The 19,212-nt window shown below is 40.4% G+C and overlaps 1 protein-coding gene across 3 annotated transcripts in view; it reads left to right on the top strand.

Annotated features, from left to right (window-relative positions):
• Positions 1 to 4,308: 4,308 nt before the first annotated feature.
• Positions 4,309 to 19,212, top strand: part of LIN7A (lin-7 homolog A, crumbs cell polarity complex component) — a 141,529-nt gene continuing 126,625 nt past the window's right edge. Inside the window, exon 1 of one of the 3 annotated variants that reach the window (XM_055118058.1) lies at positions 4,309 to 4,617. In XM_055118058.1, coding sequence (XP_054974033.1) covers positions 4,536 to 4,617 — 82 coding nt within the window. In that variant the 5' untranslated portion in view covers positions 4,309 to 4,535. The remainder of the gene's footprint in view (positions 4,618 to 19,212) is intronic. The other 2 variants (XM_055118059.1, XM_055118060.1) reach the window with 2 other exon arrangements.

Below are 19,212 nucleotides of genomic sequence, written 5' to 3'. Positions count from 1 at the left end.
TTATATCTCCTAGGCATTCCCAATAGTATAGATATGAGGTTGGGATGCATAAATAAAAGAGAGTTGCAAGCTTTGAATTTAGATTTCATTATAAAAAGATCAATCATAGTTTCCAACTGTGAAAACAGAAAAATGTTCATCTCAAAATGAAACAAAAATAGCATTTTATATTCTAAGCATTAAATAGACATAAATAAAACACCCTAGAATCAGACTTTTATACTTACTATATGTTATTGCCTATTACAGAATCAGAATAAAAGGCAATTATTATACTTGTGACTTGCATGATGGCTGTTAGTAATATAAAATAGTGCTAAGACTACAACTGAGAAATAATTATTCAGATTTCAAATTTCCTTTACTCAAAGGTTTTCATTTCTTTGAAATGAAAGGTAATTAGAAATGACCTTTTAACTCCATCTTTAATTTTCTAATGTCCACCTCTGAATTAGTAATGTAGATACTTAGCTTATTTTTTTCTTAGCCCAGAGATTATATTTATAAATTTCATTGCAAGATGGCACAAAAAAATTCATGAATGGTTCATTACATTTCTGTTAATTATATGATCTTTCATAAGCTAACTCACAAGGGGTCCCTTCAGGTATGTTTTGTCATACTCTGAATTAAACTGCCATGTGTGTTTTGTTTGTTTTTACCTAAACATTCTCTCTTTCTTCCATCCCTGCTTTTACTCCTCTTTCTCAGAATATCCTTCTTCACATTTTTGTCTTAATATTTTTTGTTTTATTCATTGTAATTTATAATAGTATTCCTGAAGGGTTTCATGCATATGGCATTCCAACACCATACCTTACAACAGAGTGGCTGCTTTCCTCCACCATTGTCTCTGGATCTCCACTTTAAATCATTCCGTCAACATTTTCCCACCATGGTCAGTTCATTGTGTTTTACATTTTTTAGATCATTCTAGACCCAATCCAATCACCAAACTTTGTATGCTTTGAACAGTAGTGAATTGCGAACTAATCTCCTTGTTCATAGTGATAAAAAGACTATTTCTTCTTTTATTTTGTACAATACATACCAAACAAAACCAGATTTCTTTTTGTTGATTTAAACATCCTAGTGCTTAGAACAGTGCATGACATATAGTAAATCCACCAAGTATTTATTGAACAAATAGACGAGTAAGTAGCTGTCAAAATAAATCATAAGATAAAATAAATGTAGTAAGAGTCTCAATATATGATAATTATAAAAACCCTACAAACATTTAGATTCCAAAGTATAGGTTGGCACTTCATCTTAATCTAGTGATATTTTGACAAGCTGTGAAAATTAAGGAAGATAATTTGTTATCTTGAATAAGTACAAAAAAAAAATTTGAACACCCATGCCTGAAAGAATTCTAGTTTGAAGGTGCTACTTTCCTCACATGAAGCTGTGCTTATTTGTCTCCAATTATAATCTAACTAAACACATTGTCATGGTATGCCCATGCTTTATGAAAATCTCTTGATTTTTCAGCTAATTTGAAAGATTAAGTGAAGCAGTCCTGAACTACATTGAATAATCTTGGGAGCCAGAGAAAAAAGTCTAATCATAATGCACTTAGTTTGCACAGGGTCATCTTCAGTTTGGTGCTTGGTCTCCCGAGCAGCACCAGGAGTGATCTCTGAGGACAGAGCCAGGAGTAAGATTGAGGCACAGCTGGATGTGGTTCAAAAACTAAAACCAAACAACAAAATCTTAGAATACTTTATTTTCAGAAAAAAAAGGTTTTATAAAGCAGATACTACTAAATAGTAATCAATATTTACATAGAATGGGATAGATATCATTTTTTTTTTTACTTTTTAACTAAACAACCTCCATTCATTCCTGTCTTTGTATATAACCAAGAAAAGAGACTTGGATACATCTGAAACGCTAAGATAAAAGGCCAAACTCTAAGATAAAAGACCAAAGTCTCCAAATAGTCAATAATACCTAATGAAGAGTAGTGTTGTTAGTGGAGATTTCAGGAGCACTAAACTCCATATGCACTTATTATTCATATAATTCCCTTACCCTTTCTGAGACTCAGGTTACTTATCTATAAAATGGGCAAATAGCACAATTGGTTTTTCAGGCTGAAAGAGGAGAGGAGAGATAAACCAGTCTAGCAACAAAACTGAAACATAAATTCTAACACACAGTGAAATAATTTCTCTTTATACTACGTAAACATTTAAGTTGCCTGGTTAGAAATAGTAGTTTTTGATATAATATGATTTATGCTTTCTTATACTTTCTCCTTTAATCCTTACAAAATCAATGCAGAGGTACACAGGGAGAATGATAGGGCACATTTTCACTTAGGGAGCACAAAACAAAGATCCAGAAACATGCTGTTTAATATTTGGTGCTTGGATTATATCAGAAAACAAAACGACAAAAAGCCTACTTCAGAGATCTCATAATCTGGGATTTGTATTAATAGAGAGACAACAATGGCATTTTGACTTACAAATCAAGACATTAAGATGCATATTCATAATACTGCATACTATTAAGAGAGCTACAGTGGTAGTCAAGAGATTTGTGGATGTTCTTATTCATAGTCAATAAATGAATAAGGCTTGCTACATTGTAAAATACCTTGGAAATTAATGCTATTATTTATACATACATAGATCAATTGCTTGCTGTCTCTTGATTCACCCTTGTTATATTATAGGGGACATGATATAACATAAAAATTGTAACCAAAAATGTTACTTCCTCCTCTTTTCCACAGAACTTCCTTCCCGTGGTACTTCAGAGTAGCTACTTCACATAATTTTCATAGCTTGTTCATTATCTGTCTCCCAGACCACACAGCACAGAGCATTGTCTGGGAAGAGCAGGGTCTTATTAATCATTGCATGTCCAAAGCTTAGGACAATGTTTGCCACACAGTTCAGGTCTAAGTTGTATGAGTGAGTCTGTTTATATGTTCACAGAGCACATTGACACATCAGGCCCTAACCAAATTCACTTAGATTGCAGAATAGAATAAACTCCTTCATTTTCTGGAATATCAGTGAGATTGAAGCCTATTAAAACACTCCTTGGAGAGTATGTGATTTCTGATGAAGTGTTTCATAAATAACACTTGAATTTTAAGATCAGATTTATTAAAAACACGAAAAAGTGTAGGCAGATTCCACCACATCTAAGGTCCGGTGTTCAGGGCCAGCCAATCAATTTTGACACTGTCAATCATTTAGTGATAGCCTGCCTCTTTAAAAACGAAGGCCATAGGATTTAAAGATCTCCAGGAACCATCTATATTATAATAGAAGACTAACGTAAATGCATGTAAATTTTTTGTTATAAAACAGTATCTTTCTTTGAAATATTATAGTTGAAACAGTTCTGTTATGTCAAAGAGCGGTAGATGTCATTTCCAACCCTAATTTCAGAGGCATCTCCATTCTGCTTGTACTTCGAATCCTGTCTATTAAAAATACAGGTTTTTCTATTTAATTTCTTGATCAGGAAATGAATTCCTACAGTGGAGAAAGGCAACACAATATAATAAATATTGTAATGAACACGGTAATAAGCCTTGGGGCCACAGCCAGTAGTTGAAGGTTCTAGTGACTTAGTCTTGAGCCACTGACCCCAAAGTCACCCTTTCAGTAAAATCACCTCCCACTACATTACAGACCACAGGAAGGAACTGAATTGCGCCCCTAAATCAAGCCGGGACACCTTTCCATTTCCGGCAGACTGGTTCATAGTTAGGTCTGAGTTACCACTGGTTAGAAATCCTCTCGGAAAAGTTCTAGGTCCATTTTGCAGATCGGAAAAAAAGAAAAATAGATTACAAAAAAATCAAAGGCTACTTGAGTACGGATGAAGGGAAGTTATTTTCTAGACTACTTTTGCGGGTCCTTCATAGAACCCGGGTCTTTAGGCCGTTACCTTTGTGCCCTGCTCAAAGTCAACATTCCAAAGACCTTTAACAGACACTCACAGCATCGACCATGACAAGCTGAGCGTTTCGGACCCGGGCAGCCTTTGCTCTCTAACGGGGATGGGGTCAGCAAGTGGACCACCTCTTTGATACCGGGGGAGGCGGGGGTGGGGGATTGGAGGGCGATTCTCTGTCTGCCCCTTCCCGCTCCCCCCTTCCCCCAGACCCTCTTGCCTCCGTTCCCCTTCCAGCCTCTCCCTCGTCCCAGACTCGCGGCCCCTCGGACCCTTTTCCGGAGCGCAAAGTTCCCCGAAGGCAGCGGCGAGCCGGCGGCCTCCCGCCGGGCGCTGCTCGGGGTGACCGAGCCGGGCTAGGGGTGGGGGGTGGAGGGGGGACCGAGCGCGGGCGCGGGAGGGGGGGCGGCTCCCGCCGCTCCCCCGCTACCTGCTCAGCCTCCCGCCGCCGCTGACGGTCTGCGCGGCGCGGAGCAGCCGCGGCTCCATCTGGCTGCCAAACCCACCCGCGCTCGCTTCCCCGCGCCGCCTCCCGCCTCCCCCGCCGCCCCCCTTCCCCGCCGCCGCCCGCCCCCATCGCCGCCTCTTTTTCTCACTCCCAGCGCTGGCGGATGCTGAAGCCGAGCGTCACTTGGGCTCCCACGGCAGACATGGCGACACTGACAGTGGTCCAGCCGCTCACTCTGGACAGAGGTACGGGGGCGGCTCGGCCCTGGAGGGGGGATCCCCTGCGCGCCACCCCCCTCCCCGAACCCCCGCCTCGGGCTCTCCCCTCCCCTGCCCCGGCGCCGCCAACTCCCACCGGGACAGCGGGACGCGCTCGGGCCGGGGGCTGCGGGGCCGGGGGAGGGTGGGCGCCGGCCGCGGGACACTTTCTTCCCGGGGCGCCGGCTGCTGCCCGCGGCCGGCGGGGGGCCGGGGCCGCCGCTCGCAGCCCCTCTCGGGCTCTCCCCGCAGCCGCCGCCGCTTTGTTGGAGCGGCTGCGCCGGGAGCGCTCGGCGCCCGGGCTCGGGGACAGGGGACGGGAGCGGCGGCTCCGCGGGGCCGGGCGAGGGCGCCGGTGCCGGCCGGAGGAGGAGCCCCGGCGAGCCGGCTCGGCTCCGGGGTACGGGGACCCCCGGCAAGAAGCGGGAAGTTTGTCCCGGCCGCCCACCCGGGTGCTCCCGGGGTCGCCGCCGCCCCGAAGGTGGCCTGCGTGCCCCGGCGCGGGGCTCCCCGGAGCCGAGAGGGCGAGGCGGGGCGCGCGGGGCGGCGCTGGCCGGGCTCGGGGCGCAGCGCCACGGCGTCCGGGGGCGCGGGTGGCGAGCGGCGGTGGGGTCCGCGTCTCCGGTCCCCCGGCGGCCTCTGGTCGCCCAGGCTGCGGACCGGGCGCCGGGACGCCGGAATGCAACTTGCGACCCGCGACCCCGCGCGCGCGCCCGGCCCGTGCCCGCCCGGGGGGCTGCCCGCGCCGCAGCTGGGGGGCCGCCCGGATGCGCCGCCTTCCACCTGTCCCTGGAGGGTGCCCAGTCCCCTTCGCTGTCTGACGCCCAGTCCCACGACTCTGCAGCAGAGGACACCTTCCTGTCCCTGTCCGTAGCTGCGGGATTTAGGACCCCGGGCGGCCATTTGGAGATGGTCGGCTGAGAGGAAGATGCTTTAGTTCAATGTGCCCCTAAAAATATTCTTTTCTAAAGAATTAAACGGGACTTGGGGGGAAAGCAAGGGGGAAGCAGGGGAAAAATTAAAGAGCATCCTTCAGGGCGTACAGTGAATTCGGTGAGTTATAATTTGGAGAGATTGTGGGTGACTTCCACGCAGTCTGTTGGCGCCAGAATGGATGTTATGTGGTGCCCATAGCAACCTTCCGTGGGGTGAGATTGGAAAGATAAGGAAGAACTGATTTTTTTTTTTTGGGGGGGGGAAATGTGGATGTGCAAACTGGCGAATTAATAACTGTCACTCAAGAGCTCGGAAATTCATTGTAGATGCCATGATTTCTCTCCCCGTCATGGCATGCACTCTGCAGGATGAAGCCCTTGCCTTTGAGAGCCGGAACAAATGAAAAACTTAAAAATTACGGTTTCCCAAGTATTCACGATTTAATGTAATGAACTCCTGTGGAATCAGTCTTTAAACATCCCGCGTATAACAACTAGGAATGGAGGGAAGGAAAGAAAAGAAAAAGAAAATGCCATAGTTACGGAATTTTAAGGACAGCCACTACTGCGGCTGAAAACTTTGAGGGTTTTACTGTAGTCTTTAGATGCATCCCTCAGTTGTTGGGAGGAACTGTAATTAGATGAACAACGTTTCTCAGAGTTGCTCTTGTCCACAGTCAGACCATACCTGTTCCTCCTGTTGAGATCAGGCGAGCTGAATGACTGTGGATGTATGTGAATACCTTCAGCAGCAACTCACTGCCAAGTCGAATGTATCGATGACGTGTTAGGACGTTATTGCCGTGCACAAAGCCCATATATAAAAATATTTATCTAATTAAAATAGAATGATGAAGCAGAGACATCTGAAATTTTCTTACGAAAAGAAAAGAAGAAAGACCTTTCACAAAAGCTTCCCAATAGAACAAATTTGATTCCTAGCTATAACTCTGATCTCACATGGATTCATTAGCCTATAGGGGCATCGATTTCCCTCTGTGCCACGCCAGATCTTATATTACACGATTAAAAATTTCTTATTTTTATAAAATTGACAATAATTCATTACATTTAGTATTCCAACACCATTCCCACCATTATTACACTTTCCCACCACCATATTTCGAATTTTTCCACCCTGTCCCCCAAAGCCTGCCCGCCAAACAGGACCTAAATAATTTATTTTGTACTGCTTGTTATGAATGAATGTTACACGATTTTAACACACCTTTAACAATGTCTAAATTGGTTAATTATAATCAGAATATTTTTTTTGGTCCCATACTAAAGGGTTTTCCAGAATGTCTGGTGCCCTGTAATGTGCTCTGAGATCCTACACTATTGGGCCTTCCAAAGTATTAACTTTATCAATATTGCTTTAGTCTCCTCGTGTTTCAGCCTCCTTATTGAATGGAACACTAAAAGGGATCATGCTATTTCTCAATTCGTTTTTGTATTCACAGTGCCTGCCATAGACTGATGCATAATAGGAGATCAAACATGAATGTTGATTAGCATAGAAGAACAAAAACTAGCAGTCACCTAAGCTGTGTTGAGATATCAGGACTTAGTAGTGAAGGTACAACTCATTCGGTCACAACCTTTGGACCTGGGAAGGATGCCAAGGAGATCTTAGGCCAATGGTTCGTAGTGTTTTCTTTCCCCTTTCCATCCCCTATCCATTCACGTGGGATGGACTCTTATCAGAAATCTCACCTGTGCTATGATTATTCGCTAAGGGAGATGGTGGTAAGTGGACAAACTGGGAGGAAGGAAAGAAGAGCCTCCTGAAGGGCATCACAGCAAACCTGGATAGAAAACCTGTGATTTGACACTGCTGGTTCTTCAGGGTTATTCTATTAATTAATGGCAGTCATTATATTACCAGCCAACTCCTGTTTGATACCCGTAGGCACCATCAAGTGATTCATCTGACACTATCAGGGCAGGGTTTTATGCAAACAAATCGAAGCTGTGGATTGAAGTTAGGGTGTTTCCATCTCTCAGTGGGCTGGAGCAATAGCACAGTGAGTAGGGTGTTTGTCTTGCACGAGGCCATCCCGACTTCAAGTCCTCTGCCCCTCTTGGAGAGCCCAGCAAGCTACTGAGAGTCTCTCGGGAGAGCTTGGCAAGCTCCCTGTGGAGTATTCGATATGCCATAAACAGTAACAACAAGTCTCACAATGGGGACATTACTGGTGCCCGCTCGAGCAAATCGATGAGCAATGGGATGACAGTGATACAGTGATATCTCTCAGAATTCAGAAGTGACTAAAAGTCAAAGTTGCAAATATCTATACTAGTTCCTTGGGGGTTGTCCAGGAAACCAGCCTTTGTCAGAGCCAGGCTAGAACATGAAAGGATGACAGGGTCACTTTAGGTGTTCACTACTTTGTGTATTTACTAAATTTTTTCCCACTGATATTAAATCCTAGATTTTAAACTGTGGTAACCTCTGGGTGGCTATGGTACACTTGAGTTCCTATATTCTCTGGTGTCAGTTCTTAAGGTTCTTCACTTAGTTACTGAGTACCAACTCTAAGATAGTGCAACTGGTATACGCTGATGAATGAAATGCATATAATTCCAGTCCTTATGATAATTAGAGAAAAATTGGAGAACGAGGATTACACATCTAAACATATATTGTTCATTCAGTCAATATTCATTCATCTTCTTTTATACATAAAATGCAATGGAAATACCAGAATGAAAGTCTGCTTTTATGGACCTCGTGTCTACTGTGGGTGGGGGAACGGATGAGATAATCAGTAGGGCTAAACTAATTCAATAAATATCTAGTGCCACCTTAGATAAGCATTATTTTAAGCAGTGTGGCAGTACTAATGAATAGAATGGATAAGGGATAAGGTCTAATAGAATTTACATGCTAATGAGATCACACACCCACCAAATGTATACCTATATGACTCCAATTAGTGAGAGAAAAATAAGACAGGATCAAGGAGAATAGATGTGATAGTCAAGCAACTTAAGTCAGGCTTCTTAGTTGGTAACCTTTGAGAAGGCATGAAGGAGTTAGACAATCAAGTACAGTTGTCAGGGGAATGTCCTCATCTAAGAGATCTCACGTGGGTGTCTTAGAGACACTGAGGAAGTTGGTAGGAAATGGGCTGTGTGACCTTTGTAGCCAGTGGCCAGATGATGGTATTTGTAGCAAGGACTTTGAATTAGTTGAAAAGTTTTCTGCAATTAGTGTGAAAGGATAGTAAATGAGTTCAGAAGGACTTATTTGGATTGTGTTGGTCGAGGAAGGTGTAATGAAAAAGTACAATTTAAACTGAGTGCTCATATGTGAATATGAGTCTAAGGAAAAACTAGATGGAAAAAAGAAAGAATTCACATAAAAGCAGTTCTATTTCTGGTTGTCTACAATCCCAATAATATATCTATAACCAAGCAAAGGGCCAGGAAAAAAATTATCCAGAAAGAACAGCACTCTAAGTATGCCCCCTGGGATAGAAATTTAGTGTACCATATGTCAACAAAATCTATACATTTTTGCTTCTTATTGCTAGACTAAAACATCATACATTATAATTAGATTTTCAAAGATATATTGAGCTCTGTAATTTACATGTCACTATGCATAAATCTACATGTTGAATTTAAGTGGTCATGAAATATATTTATTTGCAGCCTAATATTTCTATTAGTGATGTAGAAAGTATTATTATAATTTATCCTTGTGGCAAAGAAAAGGTACTGATTAGGAGATTAGTGTGGAATCTTCTCTTTCAAAATTTAAAATGCTCACTGTCATTTTCCTCACGGCGAGATTAGTTTGCCCCTATTTTAATCTCAAAAACTAGAAATGACCTTCAGCTAAATACAAGGAAACAAATGAGCTTCAACCTATGATACTTTTTACCGTCATAACGAAGAACATAGATACGAATGACTCACCGTGGTAAAAACTTCATGAATGTAGGTACATTTTTAAGTATAGTAGCTCTGATCTCCTTCACTTTCTATTTCAAGGTCAGATAGAATAAAACAATTCTAAACTATACTTCTATTTACCTTCCCCCAACTTCCAGCGCAATGATTTTTTTTAAATCATGGCTTACAAATAAATGGTGTAAAACCAATTCTTTAAGAAAAAAAACGAAAAATTAAAGCTCTTTCTAGGAGTTAATTAAAATGTGTGATTTCAAATATTGGAGGCTTTGTTATGACATGATCAATAGCTTACAATTTGCACTTAGGTGATGATATAGAACACAAAGTTGGTGTCAGAATCTAACTTCCTTGTGAATTGAGTTTGACTTGGATAAGAAGCAGCAAAAATGGGAATGGAAATCCTTATTATTTTGGCTTCTTATGTAAGTTGTCACTTAAAATATTGATTGAACTAATCTGATGGGCTTTTCTTCTTTAAAAGTACAATTTTGCCTTTTAAATTTTTCAACATGAAATCGGGCAATTGGATCTGTGTGTGTGTGTGTGTGTGTGTGTGTGTGTGTGTGTGTGTGTGTGTGTGTGTTCAACCTCACAGGGGAAAATGAAGAGAAAAATTAATGTAAATGAAAATCGTATGGGTGCCACACTTTTCATAGAATTTGTGATAGAGTAAAAATGTTCTCTCTTCCCTTTTCACTTTTCAAGGCAAGCAGAGCTTATTATTTTATGTATCTCCCAATTCAAGCCTTGGGCAGCCTATAGCTTTTTTAATCAGCTATATTCTCCAGTTTTTATAATATCTGCATTTGCCTGAAAATTGCTTTTGCTCACAGTCCAAATGGGCTTGCCCCTTCTCTCCTTCTTATTATTTTTTCAATGTGAGAGGAGATTAAGGATGAAACAAAATAAAAGTTTTACTAGTTCTTTCTTGGATTAAAGACGGATGCCTGGTGGTCCTGATGGGGGGAGCGGACACCTCCACTGGTAGTTCTGAGGTCTCGCACCTCAGCAACCAGCTATATTTTAGTCTGTGGATACCAAATGCTTTCTTCCTTTCTCATCTTTTCGGTAAGCTTCACTGAACATTAAAAATTATTGAGTGTTTTTTTTTGTTATTGGAAATCAATAGTTGAGTGCTTGTTTTTGCACTCCATGGCTACAGACATTTTCTAGGAGTCAGAGTTGGGTTGCATCCTTCATTTTTTCCTCTTTGGTAATTAAAAGATGCCATGGGAAGAACCTACCTTTCTGAAGAGCTTTAATTCCTTATAAGGGCATTTTTCATGTACTGAGAACTTGAGTCACATTAAAAAGACATCAAGAAATGAATGATCATACTTCTTGAAGAGAAAAAAATTTAAATCTGGTAAATATATTCTAATGTGATATGTCAGCTCTCCCAGTCCTGAGATGTATTTGATGTGCTCTGGTCATTGATGAAATTAGTGCTCCTGCTTTTAGAGTGCTTTTTGAACTCAAAGGCAAGGCTTAGCAATTTAATAGGCAAAGGGGACATTTAGAGAGTAGTATCAAATGAGCTTAAATATCCTGGGTATTAGGGATGATTAAGTGTAGGTCTGTTAACTTTTTTTTTTCTTTTTGGGTCACACCCGGCAATGCACAGGGGTTACTCCTGGCTCATGCACTCAGAAATTACTCCTGGCGGTGCTCAGGAGACCATATGGCATGCTGGGAATCGAACCTGAGCCCGCCACATGCAAGGCAAATACCCTACCTGCTGTGCTATTGCTCCAGCCCCAAGGTCTGTTAACTCTTGAAGAAAGTTCTTAGTGTTGACAAGTGATGGTTAGAAAACAATATTCCTCTGGTTGGAGATCACATTGGATTTATTATTTACATCAAATACATTGTTGGGAAGACAGATAGTGCAAACTTAATATTTGTTGATTGAATGATGATTTAGATGTACTGTAGCACAGTGGGTAGGGCATTTGCCTTGCACGAGGCGGACCCAGGTTTGATTCCTACATCCCTCTCGGAAAGCCCGGCAAGCTACCGGGAGTATCCTGCCCGAATGGCAGAAACTGACAAGCTATTCAATATGCCAAAAACGGTAACAAGTCTCACTATAGCCACGTTCCTGGTGCCCACTGGAGCAAATCAATGAACAACGGGACGACAGTGCTACAGTGCTACCATGCAGTCATTCTTATTTTGTTTGTTTATTTGTTTTGTTTTGATGCTGCATCAAGCCATGCATAGGGCTCACTTATGGCTCTGTGCTCAGAGACCATTCCAGTGAGGTCGGAAGGACCATATGGGGTACTAGAGATTGAATTTAGGGCAGTTGCATGGAAGACAGTGCCCTACATACATATAATGAGTCAGAAGTGGTGGTTATCTCTGATTATCACTTTTCCTTCTCTGTATGTGTTGCATACTCTTTCAAGTGGAGTGCTCCCCAGGGCCAAGAAAGAAGCAGAGATATTAGCATTTATATTCAGAGCCCTTTTTCCATTGTGTGCATACAACTGCCTTCTCAATGTGTTCATTGAACTAGGCAAGATAATGCAAGCATATAACTGGAAAAATCCTTGCTTTCATTTTTTCAATGAAGAGGTCCTCATGGAATTCTCTGTGCACATATACAAATAAGCTGCACAGCCTCAATATTTTAAGACTTCCAGCAAATAGAACTGTGTTCTGATAAAACGGATTTAATTTGTACCGACTTTCTGTTGGCAAATGTGAACTTAACCTTAAAAAGTGATATTGACTATAACAATGTTTTTTTCTTTCTTCTCTAGGTAATAGAGTAGTCACATTATATTTTATGATTGAGTTTTACTAAGTAATGCACTGGATAAATTTGAAAACTTGCTTAATAAAATATAACCAATTACTAAAGGCTGCTTGAAAAAAAAATGTTGATTTTAAATATATTTTAAGAATATATTCAATTGTTTGTCTTGGGCAGAATACTGGGGTTTCTTATTTAAGCTGACAGTACTTTTCCCTAGAAACTCTGTAGCTATTTCAAGTCCAGCCAGTTCTGCCTGTTTACATGTCCGGTGCAGTGATAGGATAGTTCATATTTTTATAAGATATGCTTTTCACCCATCAAATATGCAGATTAATAAAAAATAGGTAAAATAGTGGAAATCTTAGAATAACAATAAAATCTGAGTTCCCTGATTAGACGAGAAAAAAAAACAAACATAAAATGAACAGCTGTGTCTAATAATGAGAGAAGTGGGAAATTGTAGTTGAGAGACTGCTAAATGAATTTTGAAGAAAATTGGAGAGCCGAGCACCTCCAGGAGTAATTCCTGAGAGCGGAGCCAGGAGTAACCTCTGAACATCGCCAGGTGTGGCCCCAAAACAAAAAAAAAAGAAGAAAAAATAAAATTGAAGAGTAATAGTTGCTGATATACATAAATGTTCTACCTTCCAGAAATGAAAAAAAAATTCTACATCTGCTACATCAGGAAACTATAGACTAACCTACCTATCATGGCAGAACAATCTAAGGCACATTAAGAGAAGAAAGGCATATTGGCACTTGAGTGGTGATATAGTAAAGGCACCTGGGTTCCCAAGAATAGCTGTACTAAATCTCCTGGTGCCACAATGCTTGTACAAACCTTGTGGAGATTGAGTGAGTAAATAGAGTGGATGGGTGTACTCTTTGATTTCTAGTACTTGGAAAAATTTCTCAAGGTAGTCTGGTTCTTTATCCTAGTCAACATTATTACTATTATTTTGGATGAGGGCTATGGAAGATTTTGTTTTATCGTAATGACAGGCTAGGAACTATAACAAATAATTTGGCCATCCAATTCAACATTCTAACTTTATACCTAACTTGAATTATAGGTTACGATAGAACGGATGGAATTTAATAGAAATGAATATAGTCTTCAATCATGTACCAGGATAAGAGAGTACATGCTAAGCTGGTGTCCTTGCACTGACATACTTATTGTCCTTGATTGCACTATCCAGTGAATACTACCCCATCCAATGCCACCTGTAGTTCAGTAAAGTCACTTATTCAGTCCTGGGCCAGGGCAGGGTGGTTCAACATGAAACTTTATGAAGAAGGAGAAGGAGGAGGATGAAGAGGAGGAGGAGGAGGAGGAGGAGGAGGAGGAGGAGGAGGAGGAGGAGGTGCAAATAAAGCACTACCAAACTCTTCTTTCTGAATTTTACTGCAGAATTTAACATTTACTCTGTAATTTTCATCAAACTTACTAGACCTCTCAACTCCATTTGGGCTCTTTGATTTTAGAATATCACATACTGATGAGAGGGGCATATAAGTGCCAGTCAGGGATATGATCTTTGGGTCCTGAGGTCTGGATTCAAATCCAATCCTGCCTCTTCTTAACTATGGAACTATTAATATCCTCTCCATATTTTATTTTTTATTTGTAAAATTGAAATAATAGTCTCAACCTCTTAAGATTGGGTGAAAATGAACTGAGGAAACATATACAAGTGCTTACAGCACTGCCAGGTCCATAGTAAGTGCCCAATAATGATTAGTTCCTGCTTCTTCTCCCCAGGGCGTGCATTTTCCTCAGTGCAATAAATGAAAAGTGCACAAGCTTCAGATTTAGACAGTTATGGGTTTGAAATGAAATTCTGCCTCTTACTAGCATGAAAGTTTAAAATATTACATACCCTCTCCCCATTTTATTTTATTCCTTGTGTTGGACTAGGGACATACCCTTTGCATGATAATATAGTCTTTTGTCTTCTACTTAGACATTCAAGAAAAAGAGAATGAGTATGTTTTTTGTTTTTCTGGTAGCACTTGCAATTTAGTTGGGGATGGGGGGGCGGTAGACAGTAAGTGGATCATTTAAACCATGAACAGAGTAGAGTATTACAAAAACTCACAAATACCGAGCATTTCTGACATACCAGATATGTAGTGAATTGTCACTGTCACTGTCACTGTCATCCCATTGCTCATCGATTTGTTCGAGCGGGCACCAGTAACATCTCTCATTGAGAGACTTATTGTTACTGTTTTTGGCATATCCAATACACACGGGTAGCTTGCCAGGCTCTGCCTCTCAGGCTCGGTACTCTCCGTAGCTTGCCGGGCTCTTGGAGAGGGGTGGAGGAATCGAACTTGGGTCGGCCGTGTGAAAGGCGAAAGCCCAACCGCTGTGCAGCAGCATTGGTGGTATAGTGGTGTAGTGAATTGTATTTAGTAATTTTTATTTTTCATTTCAGTTAGTCCTCATAACAAGTCTTTGAGGCAGATGCTCATTAGTGTTTTAATGATGAGGGAATTGAGGCATAAAGAGACTAGATAAGGAGATTGGAACTCAGTTGGGCTGATTCCTGTGATCTTGAGATTAATCACTATGCAACAGTAAAAAAGCAAGGTTAGATGTGTAATAGGGTCTATAACAAGCTCTGAGGAACAAGAATTTGTGAGGGACAGCAGAGACATAGGTTCAAAGACTTCAAAGAACAGACAAGAGGCAAACAGACAAATTGGAAAGAATGTTTCAAATGCTTATCAATAAAAGGAATGTATATTAATGTTGGTAAAGCCTAATTTATAAACTTTGAAAGTTCAAAAAGATGATTGAAAAGAAGCCATTTAGAGGCCAGAATGATAGTAAGGCAGGCAGAGCTCTTGCTTTGCACACAGCTGACCCAGGTTCAATCCCTGACACCATATCTGGTCACCATCGGGCCACCAGTAATCATTCCTGAGCACAGGCTCAGGAATAAGTCCTGACCTAAGTTGGGTGTGACTCAGAAACAAAAAGGAAAGAAAATAGCAGGAGTTTAATAAACTGTTGGGCTCTGACTAGTAGTGATTCTTAATTTCTCAGTTGTAAAGATCAAAATACTCAGGGGTAGAATTATTAGAACAAGTGCATAGTTTCCCCATGCTGCTTTGGTGACCTAAGAGAAAATGACTCTGACCTTTAGATTGCCTATCAGTGATCGATTGCTGACAACAAGTGTAGAGATTTTGATAGGCTCACATACAAGAGTGCCAAAGGTAAAATAGTACCACAAATCCTCTTTCTAATAGTTCTGCCTCCAAGTGGGATAAATGTGAGAATTTGGGAATGTAACAGAAGTTGAGATTCAGGCACAAGAGGAACTTGCTTGTTCAGTTTGTTTTACATTTTTTTCTCTCAACATAAGCTCTGAATACCCAGAAGGACATACACACTCCAGTTACCCATCAGTAAACTGCACATTTGGATGTTTTATTGAGTTGGATGTATAGATTTCAGTGATTTTTGTCTTCCTTTAAAAGTGAAGGCAATATTTACCCTAAGTGACTTCCAAAAACCAAAGTTTAATCCTTTAGGCCAAAAATAATTAATTTGTACCATTTTTAGCCTTAAAAGGCAGAATTCTTTTCCTTCTTCAGTACAGCATATGCTCTGTAGAAATATGGTGTTTTTATTAATAACTAGTTTAAGATAAAACAAACATGGCAGGAAAATGTACTGCATATTAGCGAAGAAATGCAGAAATATTTATCTTAATGACTCAAAAAGAATTTCTGCATTTCTCCGACTTCTCATGCTTAGTTGCGGTTGACAGATACACGCCTCTGGATAAATGAGGCCTTTTGGATCATGTAGAATCGCATTTCTTCTCATGTCACATATTTTCCAAAAAAAGTCAGGCCAACATCCAAATAATAACTGAGGTAACATATGAAGATGGATGTGGGGCTGGAGCGATAGCACAGCAGGTAGGGCGTTTGCCTTGCAATCGGCCAATCAGAGTTCGAATCCCAGCATCCCATATGGTCCCCTGAGCACCGCCAGGGGTAATTCCTGAGTGCAGAGCCAGGAGTAACCCCTGTGCATCGCCAGGTGTGACCCAAAAAGAAAAAAAAAAGATGGATGTATGGTATGAATAGAATGTTTCTCTCCTCCCCAATCAGATGTTGAAACTCTTGATGCCCAAGTAACAGTTTTGGGAGATGGGAGTTTGGAGGATGGCGGTGGTTAACGTGATTTTGAAATGATTATGAGGGTGGGCCCCCGGAGATGGTATTAGTGTTTAGGTAAGAAGAGATTGGAAATCTTTCTTTCTCCTTTGGAGGAGGGTCATTTAGAAGACAGATGTCTGTAAGCTGGAAAGTGACCTCTCACCAGTAGATGAGTGAATCTTCCGGCACTTTGATCGTGTACTTACCAGCCTCCAGATGGTGAGAAATGAATGTTTTCTGTTTAAGTTTACTGGATGTCATTTTGTTTTTGCACTCTGAGTTGACTAAAACAGAGTAGTGATCATTACATGATCTTGGCCTGAGCAATTCTCTATATATCTTAGTAGAACAAATTAGCTACACTCATATAATTAATTGTACACATTAAGGTATGCCCAATTTCCTGCTTAGTTTCATTTTGTTCTCCTAAAGGAAGAGAACAAATTTTAGCTTTTAACATTTACTAACATGGCTTAATTTATTTTTTCTCATAATGCGCTTTATTGTTTTTAAAGCTGTTAAGAAAATATGATTTTTTTTCTTAAAATTTCCTCCAGATTATCTTTCTAGATGAGAATTTTTAGTTTCAGTGTTTAGGAGCACTAAATAATCAGCTATCTTGTATTAAAACAATAATTTACTGATCTAATTTTATGACATTTTTTATTCATCTTTACTATGTCATGGTAGTTGACAATGTATATCATTAAGCTGTCAGTAATTTTTTCGCACAATTTTTATGTATCAATATATTTACAGTTTTTCTTCTCCTCTGTCATACCACCGCTATATCCATGCTGTAAACACATAATTTGTTGCTACCAAATTTGCTTTAAACACGGGGTTCCAAGCTGTAATTCTTAGACCAGATGCAATCTATAAGTTAAGAAAGTTTTTTTTTTAGTGCCTATAACTGGCCGGAAAACTCATAAGAGAAGCATTCCATGACTTGTGAAAATTATGTTACATTAAAATTTTTGTGACTTTCAATAAAGTTTTTATTGGACCAGTGAGATTGCTCATTTATTTAATGCTACTGGCTCCTTTCACACAGAGTTGAGCTATTGGGATAGAGGTTGTTTGGTCTGTAAAATTTAAGACCCTTCTGCTTACTGTTTGACCACTTTAATTATGTCATAATAAATTGAGTAATTTCTACGTGCCAGATATAGCAGTAAGTTGTGTTTAGTACTTTTCATGCTTCATTTTAATTAGTCCACACAACAAGTATATAGTAATACTTATTCTTTCAGTACATTGGCACAGAATATATCCACTTCTTTGTGTCTTTAATTTAGTAATGTCTTATATTTTCAGTGATTAGATGTTTCACCTCCTCTGTAATACCTCCAGAATCTTTTGTTTGTTTCTTTTGGGATCATACTTGCTGATATTCAGGGGTTACTTCTGGCTCTAGACTCAGGAATCCCTCCTGGCAGTGCTCAGGGGACTCTATGGAATGCTGGAAATCAAACCCAGAACAGCTGCATTCAAGGCGAGCACCTTATCCTCTGTACTATCTCTCTGGCTCCTCCAGAATCTTTTTAAATGTACTATTAAATGGCATTGTTTTCTTGATCCACCTTTATTTTATTCATTGCCTACAAAAATGCAATGGACTTAGCGTGTTTATTTTGTATCCTATCACTTTCCTGACCTCATTTCTTTCTAGTACTTTTTATTGTGGAAACTTTAGGGTTTTCTCTACATACTGTCATGCCATTCATAAGTAATGGTAGTTACACGTCTTCAGTTTGATTTTTTTACATATCTTTTTTGTTAGTTTGTTTGTTTTATGGGGAGCCTCACCCAGCAGTGCTTTATACTGTTTCTGCCTCCATGCACAAAGGTCTTTCTTGCAGGACCCAGAGGACCACATAGTGCTAGGGATGGATCCAGGACCAGCGACATGCAAGGAAGTGCCTTAAACCCCAGGTACTATTTGCATTTTTAGCTACTCTTTTTCTTATTAAATTGCTCTGGCTAGGGCTTCCTAAACCATGTTGGAAAACTAATAGTATAAGTGGACACCCTAGGCTTGCTCAAGATCCTAAAGGAGTTCAAAGAGTTAGTTCAATCAGCTTTTCACATTTGTTTCTGCCTTTTTCTTGTAATGGTTTCCCCTGAGGATTCTCTTTATTTCTTTGCTCTTGTTTTCTAAATGTTTCTTCTTCAAATTTCTATTTTGTGTTATTGTAAGGGCTGTATCAAACTTACTCATTTTATTTTAATTAGTTTATTTTATTTGGGGTCACATGCAGCAGTGCACAGGGCTAACTCCTAGTTCTGCACTCAGAGATCACTCCTAGTGGGACTTAGAAGACCATACGGGGTGTCAGAGATTGAATCCAGGTGCCCTATATTCTTTCTATATTTAAAAGTCATTTTTTGGGTTGTGAAGATGATCTCCACTCATCATTATATGTCCACACAGGTTCTCTCTCCTTCTTTCCTCTCTTTATGTTTTGTTGTCTCAGAACACCACTGTTTATTCTTTTACTGTTAGATTGTTACTTAGCCCTTGCTCATTTTATTACATGCTTTTGTTTCTTCTCATATGGAAGAAGGACTTTTAATATTTTTTTGTAGAACAGGTCTGGTGGTGGTAAACTGTATTAGTCTTACAATTATCTTAAGGTTTGCTGGGAGCCAAATGGTTGGCTAATGAGATCGCAATACATTTCCAGAATCAAAGATCACCCTACCCCCCAGAAGGAAGATGGGACTTATCATCTAGATGGTCCAGTTAGCACCAGGCTACATTCCATGCTTCCT

This window comes from Sorex araneus, chromosome 10 (genome assembly GCF_027595985.1).
Source record: "Sorex araneus isolate mSorAra2 chromosome 10, mSorAra2.pri, whole genome shotgun sequence".
Classification (NCBI taxonomy): domain Eukaryota; kingdom Metazoa; phylum Chordata; class Mammalia; order Eulipotyphla; family Soricidae; genus Sorex; species Sorex araneus.
The sequence above is the reverse complement of the archived record's forward strand: the minus strand, read 5'-3'. Positions and strand labels throughout refer to the sequence as shown.